This window comes from Pseudorasbora parva, chromosome 21 (assembly GCF_024679245.1).
Source record: "Pseudorasbora parva isolate DD20220531a chromosome 21, ASM2467924v1, whole genome shotgun sequence".
Classification (NCBI taxonomy): domain Eukaryota; kingdom Metazoa; phylum Chordata; class Actinopteri; order Cypriniformes; family Gobionidae; genus Pseudorasbora; species Pseudorasbora parva.
The window spans coordinates 16,282,574-16,302,946 of NC_090192.1; the positions used below are offsets into that span (position 1 = coordinate 16,282,574).

General features: G+C 41.2%; 1 protein-coding gene across 3 annotated transcripts in view; it reads right to left on the minus strand.

Moving 5' to 3' along the window:
• med1 (mediator complex subunit 1) overlaps positions 1–20,373 on the minus strand; it is a 131,168-nt gene that overhangs the window by 91,086 nt on the left and 19,709 nt on the right. For 2 of the 3 annotated variants that reach the window (XM_067429949.1, XM_067429950.1), the window contains 2 exons: positions 14,297–14,403; positions 14,090–14,168 (listed from right to left, as the gene is read on the minus strand). In XM_067429949.1, the coding sequence (XP_067286050.1) occupies positions 14,090–14,168; positions 14,297–14,403 (186 nt within the window). Of the gene's footprint in view, positions 1–14,089; positions 14,169–14,296; positions 14,404–20,373 lie in introns of those variants that run through there. The other variant, XM_067429951.1, reaches the window with a different exon arrangement.

Sequence of the window (20,373 nt, forward strand, 5' to 3'; positions counted from 1 at the left end):
TTGGCCGAGATACAGCCTCTGAACCAAATTTGCGTTGACCTTGTTAAGTTCATGACATCATAACTTATCATAAATATCTTTTGAACAGAGATGAATATCAAAAATCTCAATTTCTGTGCGGCTCACTCCAACATTCATCTGAGCCAAATTTTTTGAATTTTTGGACTGGTGGTGGCGCTGTGGAGTTGGTTGATCCGTCAGACGATCAGCTCGGAGAAACCGCATGAACTGAGGCAATCCAGACAAACACACACACACACGAGCGTTTGCGTTAAACAGAGACTCAAAACAGAGACTCAATATTGCTGCTAGCTTTAGATAGAAAACATTACTTGTGCGCAAATGATTCGTTAAAAAGCATAGAACAGCAGACCTTTCAATAGAAACAACCAGAGAGGGAGTACGTGTGCGTGCGTGCGTGCGGTGTGTGTGTGTGTAAAAAAGGCACTGCAGTGTGGTTGCAGCAACTGAGCTATAGCATAATAATACTCATAGAGCTAGCCTGTGACAGTGTTGTGCATGATTTTGCAATAGGGGACAGCCATGCTGGTGAAAATCGAGCCGACTCCCGAATTTTTTGATTTTGTATGTTTAAAAAATATTGTGAGATAGGGAGGTGCGAGAAACATGCTCGGCTCGTCTTGTTTTTCCTCACCTTGTCTGTGAGCTAGTATGACAGCAAAAACAGCACCGTGTAACGTTACACCCCGTGGCCGGCTTTAATATCTAATGTGGACGGCGAGTGTGACTTAAGCCAGATGGTCTGAAATTATTTTTAGTTTCTGTTATTGGTATCAATACTCCTAGATGACCAATACCAGCTTTGCGATTGCCTGATACATGATAATTATCTGCAAAGTATTGTAATCTGAGCACAGTGTTAGCGTATAATGTTAAGAGCCCACTCTCACCTGCTCGGTTTTCCTCTGTTTCTCCTCAAACAACAATTCAATTCATCTCCTCTAATCGTTATTCTGTCCTGTCCCTTATTGTGTGTCATAATTGCATGGCTGTGGTCTGCCATATGAGTATTAATAAACATTTATAATTTCCACAGCGTCAGAACTGCCATTGCGATCCATTGTTTTCCTATGGTTGAAAGTCACCGCACTCCCTCTCGTTATGTCACTTCCGGTTTGCGCATTTTTAGATGCGGAAGTAAAATTCTCACAAAAATGACTCAAAAAGCCTTATTAGCGTATTTACAAGTATATTTTAAAGAAAATCTAGGTCCTACATTATTTTTCAATACACTGACACACTGGAGTCTCTAACCTGCAATATGCTCATTGAGACTAACTTGATAATAGCGTGCAATTTTCTCACTCAAACAACCAAGCTGCTTCTGCTTTACGAGGGAAATGCAGCCCATAACTGCTTGTCTAGGATATGTAATCCTCCGTAAAAAATCGTAATAAAAGCATATTATTAGCGAAAAGGAGTTAGCAAATTATCCAGTGTGTATCTGTATTTGCACTCATGCAATGATTACATTTCCAATGTGTTTTCGCCTTGGTGAGTAATGTAGCCAATCACAGACATGTTTGTAGATATCTACATCGCAGTTGGCCAATCAAAGGTGTTGAACTTAATCCACTCACCAAACGCTCTAGTGTTTGTTTGTCCGGGTGCTGAGTTCAGTTAACATGCGCGTCTCTGTAAGTGCAGACATTGTGAAAATAAGAGCTTCATTGTATACCAGCTTCACTGCTGAAATCTGTGAGATTGCATTTATTGAATGAGTGACAACTTTTAGTGATTATAAAGGGAGCACTCTTTGCACGCTGTCTGGGCAATATAATTATTATTTATTTTTTATTAACAGGTCTTATATTCAGAATTTGGATAAAAATTGTGTCTTCCATTCGTGACAAGCAGCCACATTCGCTTCAATACACTGACCCATCCACATATACAAGCGGGATTCACTCAAAAAATGTAATGACTGATCAGTTATAAATAATTATTTCGAAATCAGGCTCATAAAAATGTCAGGAAAACACGATTCCTGGCTGCATGTCATTATCCATGGATCACTGAATCTGTGGTAGTTGTAAGGACCACTATATCGAGCCCAACCTTTAGTTTAAACTGATAATTGTTTGCTATACTCGCGTTTTCCTCTAATAGCTGCGGTCACGCAGCAGCTCTTCTGCCACTCAGCCCCAGCTGTTCCGGCGGGAAAGTGACGTTGATGCATACCCTCTATATTATACAGTTCACTTAAGGCATATACAGACTATGTCTGCTAGGATACTAATCAAGATGGACATGTGTTGACATACTTTTTCTTTGAGTTTGTCCATTTAAGCACAAGACTTAAAAGAGAACTCGATATTTGCGCACTGAGACGAGCGCACACTCTCGGATGATGCACAGAGACAGATCTCACAGCGCGCACGAGTCTTCACTCACGTCTTCATGCGGGTGATGACGGAGAAAACGACTGGTCATATGCGAACATACGGCAGCACTCGCATGCATTGAACAAAGTTTATAAAGAGGTGAAACAGTATGCTCGGTAGGTGAAGCGAGTTTACCCGCCATAACTCAAAAATCAGCCGCATTTGGCTGGTGGCGGGTGCTAATTTCTATCCCTGGCGCACGCGCTCCAAGCCGATTTCAGACTGAGCACGCCGTTGTTGTTTTTTAATACTTATGGGGATGAAAATAAATGTATTCAAGAAAACTTTTTGGAGTCAAACTCTTTTGACAACTCTTGAACAAAATTTAATACCTCATAAAATCGTGATTAAGACTTGTTAATACCTTTTAGGGGTCTTAATTTTCCCAAAATGGATTTATGAACTTTTAATACTTTGAAGAATGTCGGTAACTTTACTTATAAAAGCTAAATTTAATACAACAGCAGTTGCCAAAAGTGCTGCACAAAGATAACCTGACAAGCCAGACCCACATCAAGATGTTTGGTCTGGAAACTCACTATTGACTCGCTGAATCTGTGGGGCGGGATAAATGGTTTTCTTTCAAACTCCCTCTGCACAGCGTGCACGCAATTAGGTAAAGCTACAACCAACCAGAGCAATAAAGGGAAAGCGTAGCTAGTTGACAGATTAAACTTTCAGCCGTATCAGGTCGGCAAAACTCCGAACACTTCTTCCCTTTTTTAAGAATGACTTCAGTGACGTTCTTTGTTCTTTTCTCAGAGAAAAGCTTAACTCGAAGTCTTCCAGAGTCACGATCAAAGCTGATTCGAAAGACTGCCTTTCTCCAGCTTCTGTGTTTACTAGTAGCAGGCAAGCACACATCGGCCGTCATTATGTTAACCCCTGCCCACAGACTCTATACACAATGTGATTGGCCTGACCAAAGTTTGGTTTTTACAGCTCAGACGTGTATTGAGAGTTGCTTGACGTTACTCGCGGCAGATTAGATTTGCCGCTAGGGTGTGTCTAGATTTCTAGGCTGGCACAAAGATAAAAAAAATATATAAAACTAAAAATACAGAGGTAAATTCAAAGCACAGAATTCAAAATATATTAAATGCCTCAATACCCAGTAGAATTAAAAGCCTGAGATAATAAATATGTTTTAACGGAGTTTTAAAACTAGACATAGTTGGAGCCACTCTAACATGCAGGCGTAAAAAGTTCCACAGTCAAGGTGCAGCTACCGAAAAGGCCCGGTCCCCTCTAAGTTTTAATCTAGACCTAGGAACAGTTCAAATAAGCTGATTAGAGGACCTAAAATATTTAGTATATGTGCGCCGTTTAAAGAGGTCTGCAAGGTAAGGATGTGCCAAACCAGTTAATAATTTAAAAGCAAACAAATGAAGCTTAAATTCTATTCGGAAACATACTGGCAACTAGGGATGAAACTATACATTTCACGATAAACCATGATAAAATGTCCTGGCGGTTAGTAATATCGTTTAAATTTTAATTATCATGAAACCCGTCAGTAATTATCACAATTTTGAAAACTCGCAGTAAATCCTATCCAGTCTGGTGCAGGCAACACTGTTTTCTGAATGAGAAGAAATGACAGAAGGCAGTGACAGTACCGGGAGATTTTCCAGCCTTCTAAAAGTAAAAAATCTGAGGTGTGGCCATATTTTGGCTTTTACAAAAGTCCTGAGGGAAAATAATCGAAGATGCTCTGGTCACCCTGTCTGCAACAGAACATGCCAGAAGAAAGTTGCTGTAATAAGCACTTCAAATCTGCGAAGATTTGTGAATGCAAGGCAAGTGGACTTTGACCTCAATACCAAACCTATGTCTGGGAAATAACAACGTGAAGCTTGAGCCAAAGACGAACGAACACGTTAAAACACAACTAGGGTGACATTTAAGTAATAATAATCAGGGCTTGACATAACACCCGCCATTTGTTTGGTGTATTTCGGCTGTGGAGGTTAACACAGTCACTCACGTCTTTGTTGCTTTACTCACCTACTTATTATAGGCTTCTCAAAAGCATAACATTACAATGCTGCATCTCCGTCACTCTCCATTTTAAAATGACACTAAATGCGGTTGAAGTAATAATCAATGCACACTGTGGTACTGTTTACCAAAAATTGCAGCAAATATAGTGAAGCTGTTGTCTATACCAGCGTTTCCTAACCTTTTTTCAGTCACGGCACCCTTTGAAAATTTTCTAAATTTAGTGGCACCCCCTCGCATAAGTTGCGCTAGGGGTGTAACAGTACAGATTGCTCACGGGTTGGTTTGCATCACGGTTTTAGGTTCACGGTTTCAGTTCACGGTTTCAGTCAGAAACATCTTGCTGCTCAGTGTTGAGGGAAAGATATTCTTCAGCATTGTTGCTAGGCGGCTGACCGACTACCTCCTGAGGAACTCGTACATCGACACCTTGGCCCAGAAAGGAGGGATCCCAAAGTTGCCAGGGTGTCTGGAGCACACAGGTGTGGTCACACAGCTGATCAGGGAAGCCCGGGAGAACAAGGGTGACCTGGTTGTGCTGTGTTTGGACCTCACAAACGCCTATGGGTCCATACCCTATAAACTGGTCGAGGAGGCCTTGCGTCGGCACCACATCCCAGACAAGTTTAGAGACCTCATTCTGGACTACTATGGCAGTTTTAGTCTAAGAGTCTCTGTGGGGTCAACAACATCAGGCTGGCACAGGCTTGAGAAGGGAATTATCACCCGATGTACAATTTCAGTGGTATTATTTGCACTCACCATGAATATGCTGGTAAAGTCTACAGAGGTCCAATGCAGAGGTCCCCTCACCAAGTCGGGTATTCGCCAGCCGTCCATTGGGGCTTTTAAGGATTATCTGACGGTGATAACACCACACGTGCCAGGGGGAAGGTGGATCCTGAAGGGCTTGGAAGAGATGACATCCTGGGCGTGCATGTGCTTCAAGCCAACAAAGCCTAAATCTCTGGTGTTGAAGAAAGGAAAGGTTTCATAAGTTCAGCTTTACACTCGGCAAGACCCAAATACCATCAATCACTGAGAAACCAGTAAAGAGCTTGGGAAAGGTGTTCGACTGCAGCCTGAAGGACACCACAGCCATCCATGCAACCAACATTGCAGTAGACAAGTCAGGCCTACCTGGCAAGTTCAAGGCCTGAATTTACCAACACAGCATCCTCCCAAGGATTCTCTGGCCCCTCATGATGTATGAGGTTCCAATCTCCACCATCAAGGGCTTTGAGAGGAGAGTAAGCAGGTTTCTATGGAAGTGGCTGGGCCTACCTCGAAGACTGAGCAGCATTGCTTTGTATGGCCAGAACAATAAGTTGAAGCTTCCCATCAGCGGCCTGAAGGAGGAGTTCAAGGTGGGCCGGGCCAGGGAGGTGCTGCAATACAGAGAGTCACAAGACCCGATGGTCTTCCACGCTGGGATCGAGGTGAGGACAAGGCAGAAGTGGCGATGGATGTGGCTGAGTCACGGCTACGGCACAGGGCATTGATATGAGCAGTGACTCATGGAAGAGCTGAGCTGGGTAGCGGTACAACACCTCGCTACAATAAGGCACAGGGGAAGGACAGGAGATCACTGGTGCAGCAAGAGGTGTGGGTAGCAGTAGAGGAGGAGCGGGCCAGCAGGATGGTTGGAATGTGGCAGCAGGGAGCCTGGAAAAGATGGGAGAAGGCAGTAGACCGTAGAGTTACATGGGCGGAGCTGTGGAAAGCAGAACCCCATCGCCAACGGTTCCTGATCCAGGCTGTCTAAAATGTACTACCGAGCCCATCCAACCTGTTCAGCTGGGGATTGGTGGAGTCACCAGCATGCAGCCTCTGACTGAAGAGGGGGACTCTGGAGCACATCCTCAGCTGTTGTCCAAAAGCACTGGGCAAGGGGCGCTACCGTTGGCGCCATGGCCAAGTCCTGAAAGTCATAGCAAATACCATCAGCTGTGGAATTGGCCACTGTAAGCGCCTCCACCCAGTGAAGAACACCATTGCTTTTGTCCGGGCTGGGGCGAAGCCACCACTAGCTGCCAGGGCCACCTCATCAGGCCTGCTAGCAACAGCACAAGACCGGGAGTTGAAAGTTGACATGGGTAAGCAACTGAAATTCCCAGAAGCTGTCGCCACCTCAACATTGCGGCCTGACATGCTACTCATCTCAGAGACCTCTAAGCAGATTGTTCTCCTGGAACTTACTGTACCTTGGGAGGACCGTACCGAGGAGGCCAATGATAGGAAGAGGGCAAAATATGCTGAGCTAGTGGAGGAGTGCCGGAACAATGGGTGCCGAACACTGTGTGAGCCCATTGAGGTTGGATGTAGAGGGTTTGCTGGCCAGTCTCTCTGCAGGGCCTATAACATCCTGGGCATCAAAGGTGCCAGTAAGCGAAGGGCCAATAGGGAGTTCACAGAGTCAGCAGAAGTTGCCTCAAGGTGGCTGTGGATAAAGAGAGGAGAACCATGGGTGGGGTAGGGCTACCTGGACACAAGCTGGGGCCTGATCAACCCCAGCTGGGTTGCCTGGGTGAGACTGTATGATGCTTGAAAGACCCAAAACATTCCGTGACCCCAGGTAACATCACTGATGATGTGCCCAGGATGCATCGAGGTGATGTATGTGATAAGTACGGTTCGGTATTTGCTATGTTCAGGGGAAAAAGGACTACTGTCAAATGAAAATAAAGAAAATAAGAACAAATAACTTAAATACAAGCAGTAGCACAAATAAATACTATTGAACAAAGATAAGAATAAAATAAACAATGCTTTTCAGGTTTTTCAGGTTGGTCTAACATTCGTTTTTATGTAGAGAAATTGAATAAATTTATCAAATGTAAAATAACTGCATGTTTAACTGTTTAAATTAAAAATTAATCCTTATTAAATTTACAAAATGTCTCATGTCAATCTTGAGTACCTATAGAGTAGTATTGCATCCTTCATATCTCCGAAATCGAAATAGTATTGCATCTCTCTTTCGTTTTATTATATTTGTAAAAGAAATATGGGCTGTACAGAGTCTTTCTGGAAAAAAGCGAGCGCCTGGAGGCGTATCGTGTGGGCGGAGCTAAAGAATGACATATGTGCAAAGCGGTGACGTACTCAAGCGTGGAGAAACCCATCTCAGCTATCTCAGCTAGTAGAAATGATCCAGAATCTAATTCGGAGGCTGAAATAGAAACAGCAACAGCAGGACGTCCGCCGCTGTGGTAAGTACTGTATTTAGAGGCCTGTCAACATGACATGATTTGGTTTATGGACTATTGTATGCGACCAAACCTTAGTAGCAAGCAAAACGGTTTTGCACGTCAGAGTAGTGTAACGTTATAAGTTACATAGAACAGCAATGAAGTCCGTTAGTGCATTTGAATGACGAAGCACGCGATCGTGTCGTTTACTGATGTTTACATACGCGACGATAAGCACAGCACAGACATTTGAAGCAGTTTTACTTACCGGCTGCTTCCAAAGCAGGACCGAACCTTTATCGCTGGGACAGCTCCATCAAAAACACACTTCTTGGAGTGTGGAGATCCACTTTGCGATGCGACTGAAGCATTTCTGCGTTCAAATCGGTTTAAATGCAGCGCTGCCTTCCCGGAATGCTGTGCTGAAGCGTTGAAGTCACCTTAATGTCAAAGTGGAGGAATGAAGTGGAGCACGGCGCGGACTATAACCGACATTAGTGTTCATGGACGACTGGATCTGCAGCTGAGAGACTGTTTACAGCGTGCATTTCCTCTCTCACGCTAGTGACGTGCGCGCGCACCCTCCCGGGAGAAGAGCCCGTACGGCCCATACAAGGACCTTCCGATCTTTTAAGAACTCTACGAACTCTACGAAACTTGTGAGAAACCGGAAGGAGTATTTTTGACACAGAAATACTCTATCAAACGTCCAACATTAGTTTTTGAAACTTTGACTATGTTTAGGATGGGAATCCAAGTGTTTAACAGTGTAAAAAGCTCAGTATGCATGAAACAGCATTTCACCCCCCCTTTAATAGCTCATTTAGAGAACCTTTTCATGATATGCTAATTTTTTGAGACAGGAATTTTGGGTTTTCATGAGCAGTATGCCAAAATCATCAGTATTAAAACAATAAAAGACCTGAAATATTTCAGTTGGTGTGCAATGAATCTAAAATGTATGAAAGTTTAATTTTTATCATTACATTATGGAAAATAATGAACTTTTATCACATATGCTACTTTTTTGAGAAGGACCTGTACAGAGTAGGCTACTGACTATGTCTGCTTGGATACCCATCAAGATGGACATTTTGACATACTTTTTGTGTGAGATTGTACGTTCAAGCACAGGATTTGAAAGATAACAATATTTGCACGCTGTGTGCACTCGTCCTAAAGTGCGCGCACTTCTCAGAGACAGATCTTCTCATTCGCGTATTCTGGCTCTACATGCGGGGAATGACGGAGAAAATTACTGCTCATATTCGGTCAGCACTCAAATGCATTGAACAAAGTTTACAAAGAGAGGCTGTTTTGCCACGTTTTTCTTTTATTTTCATCGCTGTTGTTGTAGTGTATAACTGAGGAGCCATCACGTGTCGACAGAAACATAGGCCTACATAAAGCATTATTTTTAAGTTACAACCCATATTCAAGATGCGTCATCAGATGAGAGATGAACCGTAAGTGCGTCCCGGCACCATTTAGACAGCACCCCTGCTCACGGCATCCCGGTTGGGAAACACGGGTCTATTCAAATGTTATTGATTGACACAGCACTGGTTTGTTTAGAACTATTGAGAGCGCCGTGACCACATGCGCTGCCACGAGATAAACGCGTGTCGCAACGGTTATTCAACGGCTCTGGTTTTTACTGGTATTTACTGGTATATACTGGTACAAAATGCAACAAAACTTGTTTAAGACTTACGGTTGAATGCAAAGCACCGAGTGTGAGTGAGTGAGTGAGTGAGTGAGTGAGTGAGTGAGTGAGTGAGTGAGTGAGTGAGTGAGTGAGTGAGTGAGCAACGCACGAGAGGCAGAGGGAGAGCTAAGGATGCAGCTGAACGAATATGCGTGCGTCTTTTAAATAGCATAAAAATGAATGAATCACAAAGCAATATGTGGCGGCCGGTGTTGATTCTGTGGCGGTCCACCACAAATTAGTCTATGTGTGGAAAAACTGCACAGTTTTACAGGTCCATTTACAGCCCTATAAATTTTCCCTAAGCTGTAATGCTCTGTTTTTGCCTTATTTGGAAGTAATAAGGCAAAAACAGAGCAGAGCTCAAGATTGGCTTATTTCAGCAGCTCACAGCACAGCAGTTCAGTTGTTCAGCGAAGAGGCTCGTGAGTCCTGACTGTCCTGACAGAACACACTTCTGGATACACGTCCCAACTTAATGACACTTAGCAGAATATCTCAAATGGAGATTGCTAAAATGCAGCTTACTTGTTTACTGGTTCTCTCAGATCATCCCGCGTTCAGATCATATGCACACATTGCGTACATATGGTTGCCAGATTGTACGTTTAGGTAAAACACCGGATAGTATACGTGTTCTTTTCACAGAAAAGCTCTGATTGGGGGGATTTAAATTACTGAAATCTGGCAACCGCAAGCATGAACGCTCTTCTTTCCCCCTGACAAAACCAAAATCAGTATACTATCCAGTGTTTTGGTAATACATGGTACATGGAGTTTCCTATTGTTACTGTATCGTCTTGTTTTATCTAGACAATGCTGTCTCTCTAAGAAACTTTAAATTTAATCAGAAATTGTTTAAACAGTCAATTAGTGAATAAATCACTACTTACTGCTTGCAGGAATATAGTTGTAATTGCCCCTTTCTCCAGTTCAGGGCGCTGAGCAAAGCTTCCTTGAAATGGGCCGAGCAAACGGACGATTTTGAATTAAATTGTTGCGGTATCCGATTATAATAAACATCAACCAAGACTGTTGAGATTTTTTGTCTGTGGGAAGAGTATGAAAAGTCCCCTGCACAGCCTGGAACATGACATTTGTGTCTTTAAAAGCTGCCGGTTTCGCTATCCTCAAGTATCGGTTGTTTACCTGCAGCCCCAATGATTCGGCTCCGCTAGTTCCGCTTGACAATGAACATGTTCAGACAGATGCAAATATTGGGGGCGTACGTAATAATGATCCCAGCGTTTGCGTCACAGTTGGCGTTATGTTGAGAATCACTTATTTTTTCTAGGTGTTTTTAATGCATGAGATTTACATAAGAAGTAAGAAGCAATGTTGTTTGAGACTCACAGTATGTGATGTCCATGTACTGAAGCAAGGTAAAGTGAAATTTTCATTCTAGGGCACCTTTAAAAGAGAAATAAAATGTCTTGACTTTAGCAAAAAGTCTCGAATGGAAAAATCTGTTAGACTGAGATCCTGCATGACTTCTCGACTGGCACGTCATCCTTGGCTGGATCGCGGATTTTACATCTCACGGCGTTCTCTCAAAATTCTTACCAATGGATTGTACCTCTGTCCGCGGATACGTTACTGCAGCCTCTTTGCAGACGCTCACCTCGTTTTGGTCGCGGTGGGGGAAAATATAATCCTCTTCGTCCGTTGTGTCGGGCTTCACATATAGTCTCACAACAGGTCGGTGACTCATCTTCAATCAAAATGGCTGTAGTAAATGTGAGGTCGCTTGGAAACAAGACGTTTATTCTTAAAGACTTTATAAACTCTGACAACTTAGATTTTTTTTTATTTGTGACTGAGACCTGGCTATCTGTCGGAAATAATAGTCCTTTCTCTGAACTTACCCCTCTTAATTATAATTTTTTTAATTCTCCCCGTTTGTCTGGCAGGGGAGATGGCCTGGCATCTGTTTTTAGAGACGAATAATAGAAACGGACACTTTCACAAGCTTTGAAGTTCAACTATTTTCATTGGATTTAAAGAACTCATTGGTGGTAGCAGTGGTTTATCGTCCATCAAAATCACATAAAATCTTTATTAATGAGTTCTCGGAATTCCTAGGTGGCATTACCCCTAAATTTGAGAAAATTCTAATTGTTGGTGATTTAAATATTCATGTTTGTTGTGACTCCATAGTATTAGCAAAAGAGTTTATTGGTCTCATTGATGCTTGTGATTTCTCTTAGTGGGTTAAAGAACCAACACATGCACAGGTCATATTTTAGACTTGGTACTTACACACGGCCTTTATATGTCAGAAATTCATATTGGTGAGTGGTGGTTTTTCGGATCATAGGCCCATTATGTTTTCTGCTGATATTTCCTGTCATACTACTGAAATCACTAGACCTGCGAAATGGTCACGTGTTGGCCTATTTGGCCCAACCACTGTGGTAAATTTTTCAGCAGCATTGAATGAGGCCTGTCATCTGCTTTCTGTTGATTATCTTACTACTTTGTTAAATGTGAATGAGCTTCTTAACATGTTTAATTCTGTATGCACCAGTGTTTAAGATAGGGTTACCCCTTTGAAACAAAAAACAAAAAAACAAAAAAACTAAGTTGAACCATGGCTAAACAGTGATACTCATAGTTTAAGACAAGCCTGCAGAAGAGCAGAACGCAGTTGGAAAAAGGATAAATTCCAAATATCCTATGAAATCCTACAGGAGTCATTAATTATATATCAAAAAGTGGTGAAAGCTTCCAAATCTGCCTATTTTTCTGAGATAATTTCCAAAAACACAATTAATTCCAGCACTTAATTTATTAAATTCTGTTTTTAATTCAACCAGTAATAATTATTTAGTTGAGTCTTCTTCTTTGTGTGAAGACTTTTTGAGATTTTTTGTGGATAAAATAGATTGAATTAGACAGTCCATTACAGAAGTATGCAGAAGTTTTGATTCCCACTAGGTTTCTAAATTCATTTGAGTCGATTACTATGCTGGGTTTAATGGATTTAGTTGTTAAGCTGAAGATCTGCTCTCGATATTGTTCCTACCCAATTTTTTAAACAGGTATTTGATAGTGTTGGTGACGGGATTCTAGTAATTATAAATAAGAGCCTTCTTTCTGGGTCTGTTCCTGCTTTTTGTTAATATGGTTTGGTTAAACCTCTGTTGAAAAAAGCCAAACCTGGACACAACTGTCCTATCACATTTTAGGCCAATCTCTAATTTACCGTTTATTGCAAAAATCTTAGAGAAAGCTGTGTTTTTGCAATTAAATCGTTTTTTGGCAACTAACCGTATTCTAGAAAAAATTCCAGTCTGGATTTATGAAAAATCATAGTACTGAGCTGCACTTCTAAGAGTATTGAATAATATTTTATTATTAGTTGATTCTGGGAACTGGGAACTGTTCTTTGTACAGCACAGTGGTCAAATCTTGTTGTGTTTATTTGTGCTTTATAAATAAAATAAAATAAAATAAAATAAAATAAAATAAAATAAAATAAAATAAAATAAAATAAAATAAGTTATGAGATTTTTGGCTGCACTGGGGTCCATACTGTTGTCTGAGGTCAACTAATGACGTTTGTGTGGTTTTTACATTAAAAAACATCATAACTAATAAGTAATAGGCTATTCTCTACAGTAGTTTTGAGGCTGTCTCCAAAACGCTGGGTTTTGGGCGTGACAGACTGGAGACTTGGAAGTAAACGCCCACGGCTAGGATTGGATAAGATTTGCATATTTAATGAGCTCAAGCTCCCTTCAGTCCCCTGTCAGTTCAGTTCACGAGGGAGAGGAGAGGGAGCAACCAGAATGATTATCTTGATCACAGGGATCATAAACGTCATTTATCAAACACACAATGATTTATTTCTCATTGACCCATGATTGATTGGACTATTATTTTTATATTACACAAGATCGGACGATACAAGCGCGAACACACACACACGCCGCCCTTCAGATGTAAACTAGAGAGAAAGAGAATAGCACACATCAAGAACGGAATATTAAGAGATTGATCGGCCGGCCGGGCTTTGCGAGCCCTGGCCCATACGAGTCCAGCGGGCTGAGGTATGTTTCTGTTAGACACGTACACATAAGCAAAACGATCTATAACAATGCAATACTATTACATATAAAAACACGTTTTACTCACATGGTGTGTTTCACCATTCCTGTCAGATCCAAATCCAGCATCGACTGGAGATTTGTTTACAAACGATTCCGCAGTGAAATTAAGTGAACATGTCTGTGAGCCGCAACTTAATTAAAAATAAAGTTCAACCATTCATTCTTAATATTAGGTTTCCAAGGAAGCTTATGCAGCGACTGTGTTCTTCCACAACCAGGAATAGCACAGTGTCTTGCTATCTTCTTCAGCTTGTTTATTGCTGCTGCTTGCATGATCCCATGAGTCGGTGGGCGGGGCTACTGAACTTCATGCGCTTGTTATTCTGTAGAGGCTGTGTTTCGTCGCACACTCACATCAATAGAAGCACAGGACTGTTTTCTGGGCCTAGTGTCTATAAAAGCTTTTCTTTGACTAACAAGGGCATTTTCAGCTCTGAAATTTACAGAATAATCTTATATTACCATGACCATTTATATATTAAAAGCTCAAGGGAAAGTTAATTTCTCAAGTCATCACCCCTTTAAAATAAATATAAACTGCTCTATTTATGTAGAAACTTATTTTGTATGCCAGAAGGGAATAAAATGATAGAACTTACAGTAAATGCAAAAACTATTTTAACAGTCAACAATTTTAATAAATATACATTGAAATATATTGATTAAATGCACCTTTTTGTGCCCTTTGCAGTGTCTCCAAACAGTTGAGCAGCAGTTGGTGTCCAGCTGTATTAATCACCCCACGTTTTTCCTGAACAGCCAATAAAACAAGCAAAAAAACATTGTTGATTTTAAAAAAGAACAACATATATAAAAAATTTGAAGAGATACTGTATATGCTAAACTTATCCAAGCAGCTCTTCCATCAGAGGATCTTACCATTGCTTGCCGCACCACTTTGCTTGTCTCCTGCCAGGACCGAGATGAACTGTGTTTGCCGTGGAGCCTTTCCAGTAGTGCCATGATACGACTCTGTTTTTCTGACTCTGTCAGCAAATGCAAAGAAAAAGAAAAAAATAAGAAAATTATTATGGGAATGTAATCTTAAAAGACACTAATAACAATTAACCATTTGTGGGGTATTTTTTTTTCACATAGTTTCCTCTTTGATTGGATTAAAAGCTGTCATTTGGACACTAAAGGGAGTGATATTTTGGTTGCCACTGGCAAACAATATAAATTGGCATGTTTTGAATAAAAATTGTGTGCCCAAAAATTGCATGCCAATTACATGACCATAACATCTGTTGTATTGACGTAATAGTATACAGTGAGGAAAATACGTATTTGAACACCTGTCTATCAGCTAAAATTCTGACCCTCAAAGACCTGTTAGTCTGCCTTTAAAAGGCCTTTACAAAGACCTGTATGTCCACCTCCACTCCATTTATTATCCTAAATTATATAAATATAATTATATAAATTATATAAATATGCAAACAATATAAATTGACATGTTTTGAATAAAAATTGTGTGCCCAAAATTGCATGCCAATTACATGCCCATAACATCTGTTGTATTGACGTAATTGTATACAGTGAGGAAAATAACTATTTGAACACCCTGCTATTTTGCAAGTTCTCCCACTTGGAAATCATGGAGGGGTCTGAAATTGTCATCGTAGGTGCATCTCCACTGTGAGAGACATAATATTAAAAAAAAAAGAAATCCAGAAAATCATAATGTATGATTTTTGAACTATTTATTTGTATGATACAGCTGCAAATAAGTATTTGAACAACTGAGAAAAATCAATGTTAATATTTTGTACAGTAGCCTTTGTTTGCAATTACACAGGTCAAACATGTCCTGTAGTTTTTCACCAGGTTTGCACACACTGCAGGAGGGATTTTGGCCCACTCCTCCACACAGATATTCTTTAGATCACTCAGGTTTCTGGCCTGTCACTGAAAAACACAGAGTTTGAGCTCCCTCCAAAGATTCTCTATTGGGTTTAGGGCTGGAGACTGGCTAGGCCACGCCAGAACCTTGATATGCTTCTTACAGAGCCACTCCTTGGTTATCCTGGCTGTGTGATTCAGGTCATTGTCATGTTAGAAGACCCACCCAAGACCCATCTCCAATGCTCCAACAGAGGGAAGGAGGTTGTTCCCAAATATCTTGCAATACATGGCCCTGGTTATCTTCTCCTTAATACAGTGCAGTTGCCCAGTCCCATGTGCAAAAAACACCCCCAATGCTACCACCCCCATGCTTCACAGTAGGGATGGTGTTCTTAGGATGGTACTCATCATTCTTCTTCCTCCAAACAAATTTAGTGGAATTATGACCAAAAATTCTATTTTGGTCTCATCTGACCACATGACTTTCTCCCATGACTCTTTTGGATCATCCAAATGGTCATTGGCAACCTTAAGACGGGCCTGGACATGTGCTGGTTTAAGCAGGGGAACCTTCCGTGCCATGCATGATTTCAAACCATGATGCCTTAGTGTATTACAGTAACCTTGGAAACGGGGGTCCCAGCTCATCAACCAGCTCCTCCCGTGTAGTTCTGGGCTGATTTCTCACCTTTCTTAGGATCATTGAGACCCCACGAGCCCCAGTCCAAGGGAGATTGACAGTCATGTTTAGCGTCTACCATTTTCTAATGATTGCTCCAACAGGGGACCTTTTTTCACCAAGCTGCTTGACAATTTCCCTGTAGCCCTTTCCAGCCTTTTGGAGGTGTACAATTTTGTCTCTAGTGTCTTTGGACACACTGCATGAAAAGAGGGATTTTTGTCAGTAAGCGGCATTGTAGATTGTCATGGAAGTTCAGGTTTACGACTGCACACAGCAGTTTGCAGGCAACAACGAAAATTGCCATGAATTGTCAGAAATTGTCGTGGGCCTTAACATTACAAGGAAAACAATGCTTTGAACATTAGCCTACTGTTTTAAAACTACCGTTTTAACAAAGCGTTATAAATTAATAAAAATAAAAAAAAACAATGAAATACAAAAATACTGAATTTTTTATTTCCTCTCCCTGCTATATTATATCACGGTTTGATGATGATTGTCATAATTATGTGGTAACGTTACTAGTAGGTTGCGTTAGACTATAGTTTTTTATATTTCTTAATAAAATTGGGCTAGCTGGAACAAATGTTATAATGAAATTATGAATTATTACAGGTAAGTTAGATCACTGAAGAAAAGTTCTCTCAAAGAGCCACAAAGTAACATTGCAGCAGGCACAACAGATTAAAAACTAAGCGTTTCAGTAAGGACAGTAGATATATCAGCATCATTGTTCTCAAAGAGATTATATTGGGAATATAATATAGCAATGCACAATCACAGTAGTGACGCCGACTCGGTTAAGGTTAAGCATTAACGTTACCGTATCTGAGGGAAATGTTGCAGCGCGATCTGCCAGTCTCTGATCCAATCTTCAAAGGAAGATTACAAACGGCGAACATCTAAACTCAAGAGTACACACAACGATTTTATTTTGGTGGTTTTCTTGACGATGTGAGTATAGGACTCTTTTACTTTAATGGTAACGTTAGATTTTGTTTTTAATTAGCCTCACATCTATTCGTAGATCTTTTGATTCCCCCACCGCCTGAGCTGACGCTGACAGGCGGTTGTTATGACAATGAAGAAATTTGGGCTCTCTCTCACAAACACACCTTCAGTAAAATGGACTCACAAACCGCCGTGTTTAGTTTGCTGATACGGTTTGACTCTCTGGCAGGGTTGTGCCGATGGACGATATCATCGTCCATCGTGATGGCTGTGCAACATCACGATGGAGAAACACCATCGTGATGCCACGCCCCCGCCGCGAGTATTGCAAGTCAACACACCAGCGTATGTGAGCGGAGTGGAGCGGCGGCAATTTCCCCTTCACACTCTTTCTAAGCATTCAAGAATCCCTCCGCTCCAGCTCCGCTCCGGGTTCACCATCTCCCTCGCCTCGCTCACTGATATCAGAAACACCGCTCCGTCTTCGCTCCAAGGAAATTTGCGGCTAATAACTGCTAAAGTATTTTAGTAAGCTCTGAAATATCACTATAAAGTTCGGTTTATAACCTGCATTCATTGAAAAAAAGTATAAAAAATAAACAATAGGAGATTAAGAGCCTAGTTTCAACGTAGTTTATTGGAAAATGTGTGTGCATTTTCTCCCCACTATGCCATGGCTTTATCAAAAGTTAAATATCATTGATACTTTTTGCAGTGCAAATTTGTTTGTATGTTTGGAAAGATGAACGTTTTCATCAGTTATTTTATCTACGGATAAATACAGATTTCTGCTCATTCAAAATCATATTATAGAATATAATAACTGTATAGGCTACCTACTGTCTACTGATAACTGTAGGCCTAAGCAAGCACTACAAGATGTTTTTGAATGCATTAGAGAGAACGATTAGTTTGTGTGTGAATAAGTGCTACCTGTTTAAAATGTGCTTTCACCCGAACATATTCGGTATGAGGTAAAAAAAAAAAAAAAAGCCCTTAAACTTTAACATCCCGCTCATGCCCATCGCCGTGATCATCTGTATCAAGCTGGTTGTTTACCGTGAGCTCTGAACACTGCACCATGCTTATTTAAATATTTTCGTTTTTACACATATTAGGCTACATATTTCTCATGTCTGTAAGGCAAGCCTGCTGAGTTTCAGTTTATTTGAGATGCGCTCCAGTTCATGATCATTGAAAGCGATGGCTTCTGCGACCTCATAGTCTAGCCTACTTATTTGCTTCTTATTAATTAAATACATGCAATTGGCCGAAGAAACCTTTATTAAAATTAAGAGACAATTTGTACAAAACGAAAGAAAGGCTTTTTACAAAACAAAACTTAATATTAAACTAAATATAACCACCAAAATCATTTCTGACCCACTCGCATCTGTGCACTTATACTATCATAATCAGATGAAATTAAAAAATAATATTAGGCTGTAATATTTAAACATAAATTAAAAACATTGTTCAATGGCTACAACAAGTATAGTAAGCTACAGATTTATGTCATGTCTGAGCTGGATTTGAACGAACATCATTTTACCGCTGGGTTCATGAGCGCGCGCCTGCTGATTATTGAGCTGATCACACCGGCTCCGCTCCGCTAATTAGTCATTGGGTTTCATTCTCGACCGAACGCCCACGTATTCAAAAATGGTCGGGTTTAAATGGGACTCGGGCTCATAATTACAGTTAATGTGTTGGGCAGGGCCGGCCTCTCGTGTGCATTGGCTTGGGTAGGGTCGGCCTTGATTTTTTTTAATCGATCTAAGCTCTAGGTCGGAAAAACGAAAACGAAACGAAAATATTCATTTTTCGTCTCTCCCCCGAGGACGATATCATCGTCCATCGCGATGTTTTACTGTACACATCGTCAGCTGCCGATTTAAGTGACATCGCCCAACCCTACTCTCTGGTGCTGCTCAGGTCGCAATTTCAAATCACTCGCAGCACAGAGAAGGAATATCAGGGGTCTGGACCACAGCCAATCAGAGGCAAAGGCCCGCCCCATCTCTGTCTCTGATTGGTTTAGACCAGGACATGATCCAACCATGACACTCATGTGTGTGTTCCGTCAAAGCAGAAAAAACACTAGGAACGACCTAGGAAAAATTTTAGGTGCACCCTTACACATTTTAGGCGCATGTGCGACCAAATTAGTCGCACTCTAGAGCCCTGGTAATGTTTTTAATTACTGGTAATTACTCTGGTGCCATTTCCACCTGAATTTGGCCTACCCAAATTGAAAAGCCCCTGTTGGTGTCATTTTACAGGAAACCCTTTAACGTTACATAAAACACTGCCAAGTGTTAAACATGTAAGTATATGTTGTCTAAGCTGTTATCGTTTCGGCTCGGCTCATACTCTCATTCACTGTAACGTTAGACTGTTAAAGCCCTGTCGGAGATTTCACCGCATTGTGTGACAGGAGTCAGGACCATGGACACGTTACACACACCAGGCAAGTGCACTGCAGAAGGGAGGGCTTTGAGCCCCTGCCCTTTTTGAAAATGAATCAAAAGTGCCCCTCACAACATTTATCATTACTATATTGTGGCGAATAAAACAGATTTTGAATTATAATTAATATAACAACGTGTACAAAACAGTAACAAATGGCGGAAAAGCCGTTTATCTTGTCTCTGTCAGTCTGAAATGTCGTTGTCATAACGCGTTGCTATGGGTAGCGTGTTCTGCTCGACCCCAGCGCGTGGTGGGAGCGGCAGCACTGGTTGTAACTTGAAAAATAATGCTTTATGTATGGTTCTGTCGATGGATACACGTGCACTACAACAGCGATAATAAAAGAAAACGTGGGCAAAACGGTCTATCTTTGTAAACTGTGTTCAATGCATGCGAGTGCTGCCGTATGACCAGTCATTTTCGCCATCATCACTCAGTATATTCGCCAGAAGACGCGAATGAGAACCCTCTGCAGTAAGAGAAGATCTGTCTCTTTGCGCAGCGCGCACGTCTCACAGCGCACAAATATTGAGTTCTTTCAAGTCTTGCGTTTGAACGGATAAACTCACACAAAAAGTATGTCAACATGTCGATCTTGATGAGTATCCATCAGACAGTCTTATGCCTTAAGAGAACTTTATACAGTTGAGAAAGACGATGCATATCTCTGAGGTCTTAAAGGGGCAGTAGCCTTTACTGCTGTCTGTCAAACAAAAGATAAGGACTCACTCACTGCTCTTGATTGAATAGCTGGTTATAGCTACTTAATTAATTTAATTCATAAAAACAACTTTTTGCTTTTTAATATTCAAATGCACTAGTCTATACCACCAGATGCGTTGGTCTGGCAAGAAGTGCAAGCCACTTCAGAGACACAGATAGTTGCGTGTTCTGAGTTAACACAATCGAGCGTGAAAATAAGAAACATATCACGGGAAAATGCTAAAACGGGAAGACAGCGGGAAAAGAGCTAAAATACGTGAGAAACCCGGAAAAAAAGTGAGGG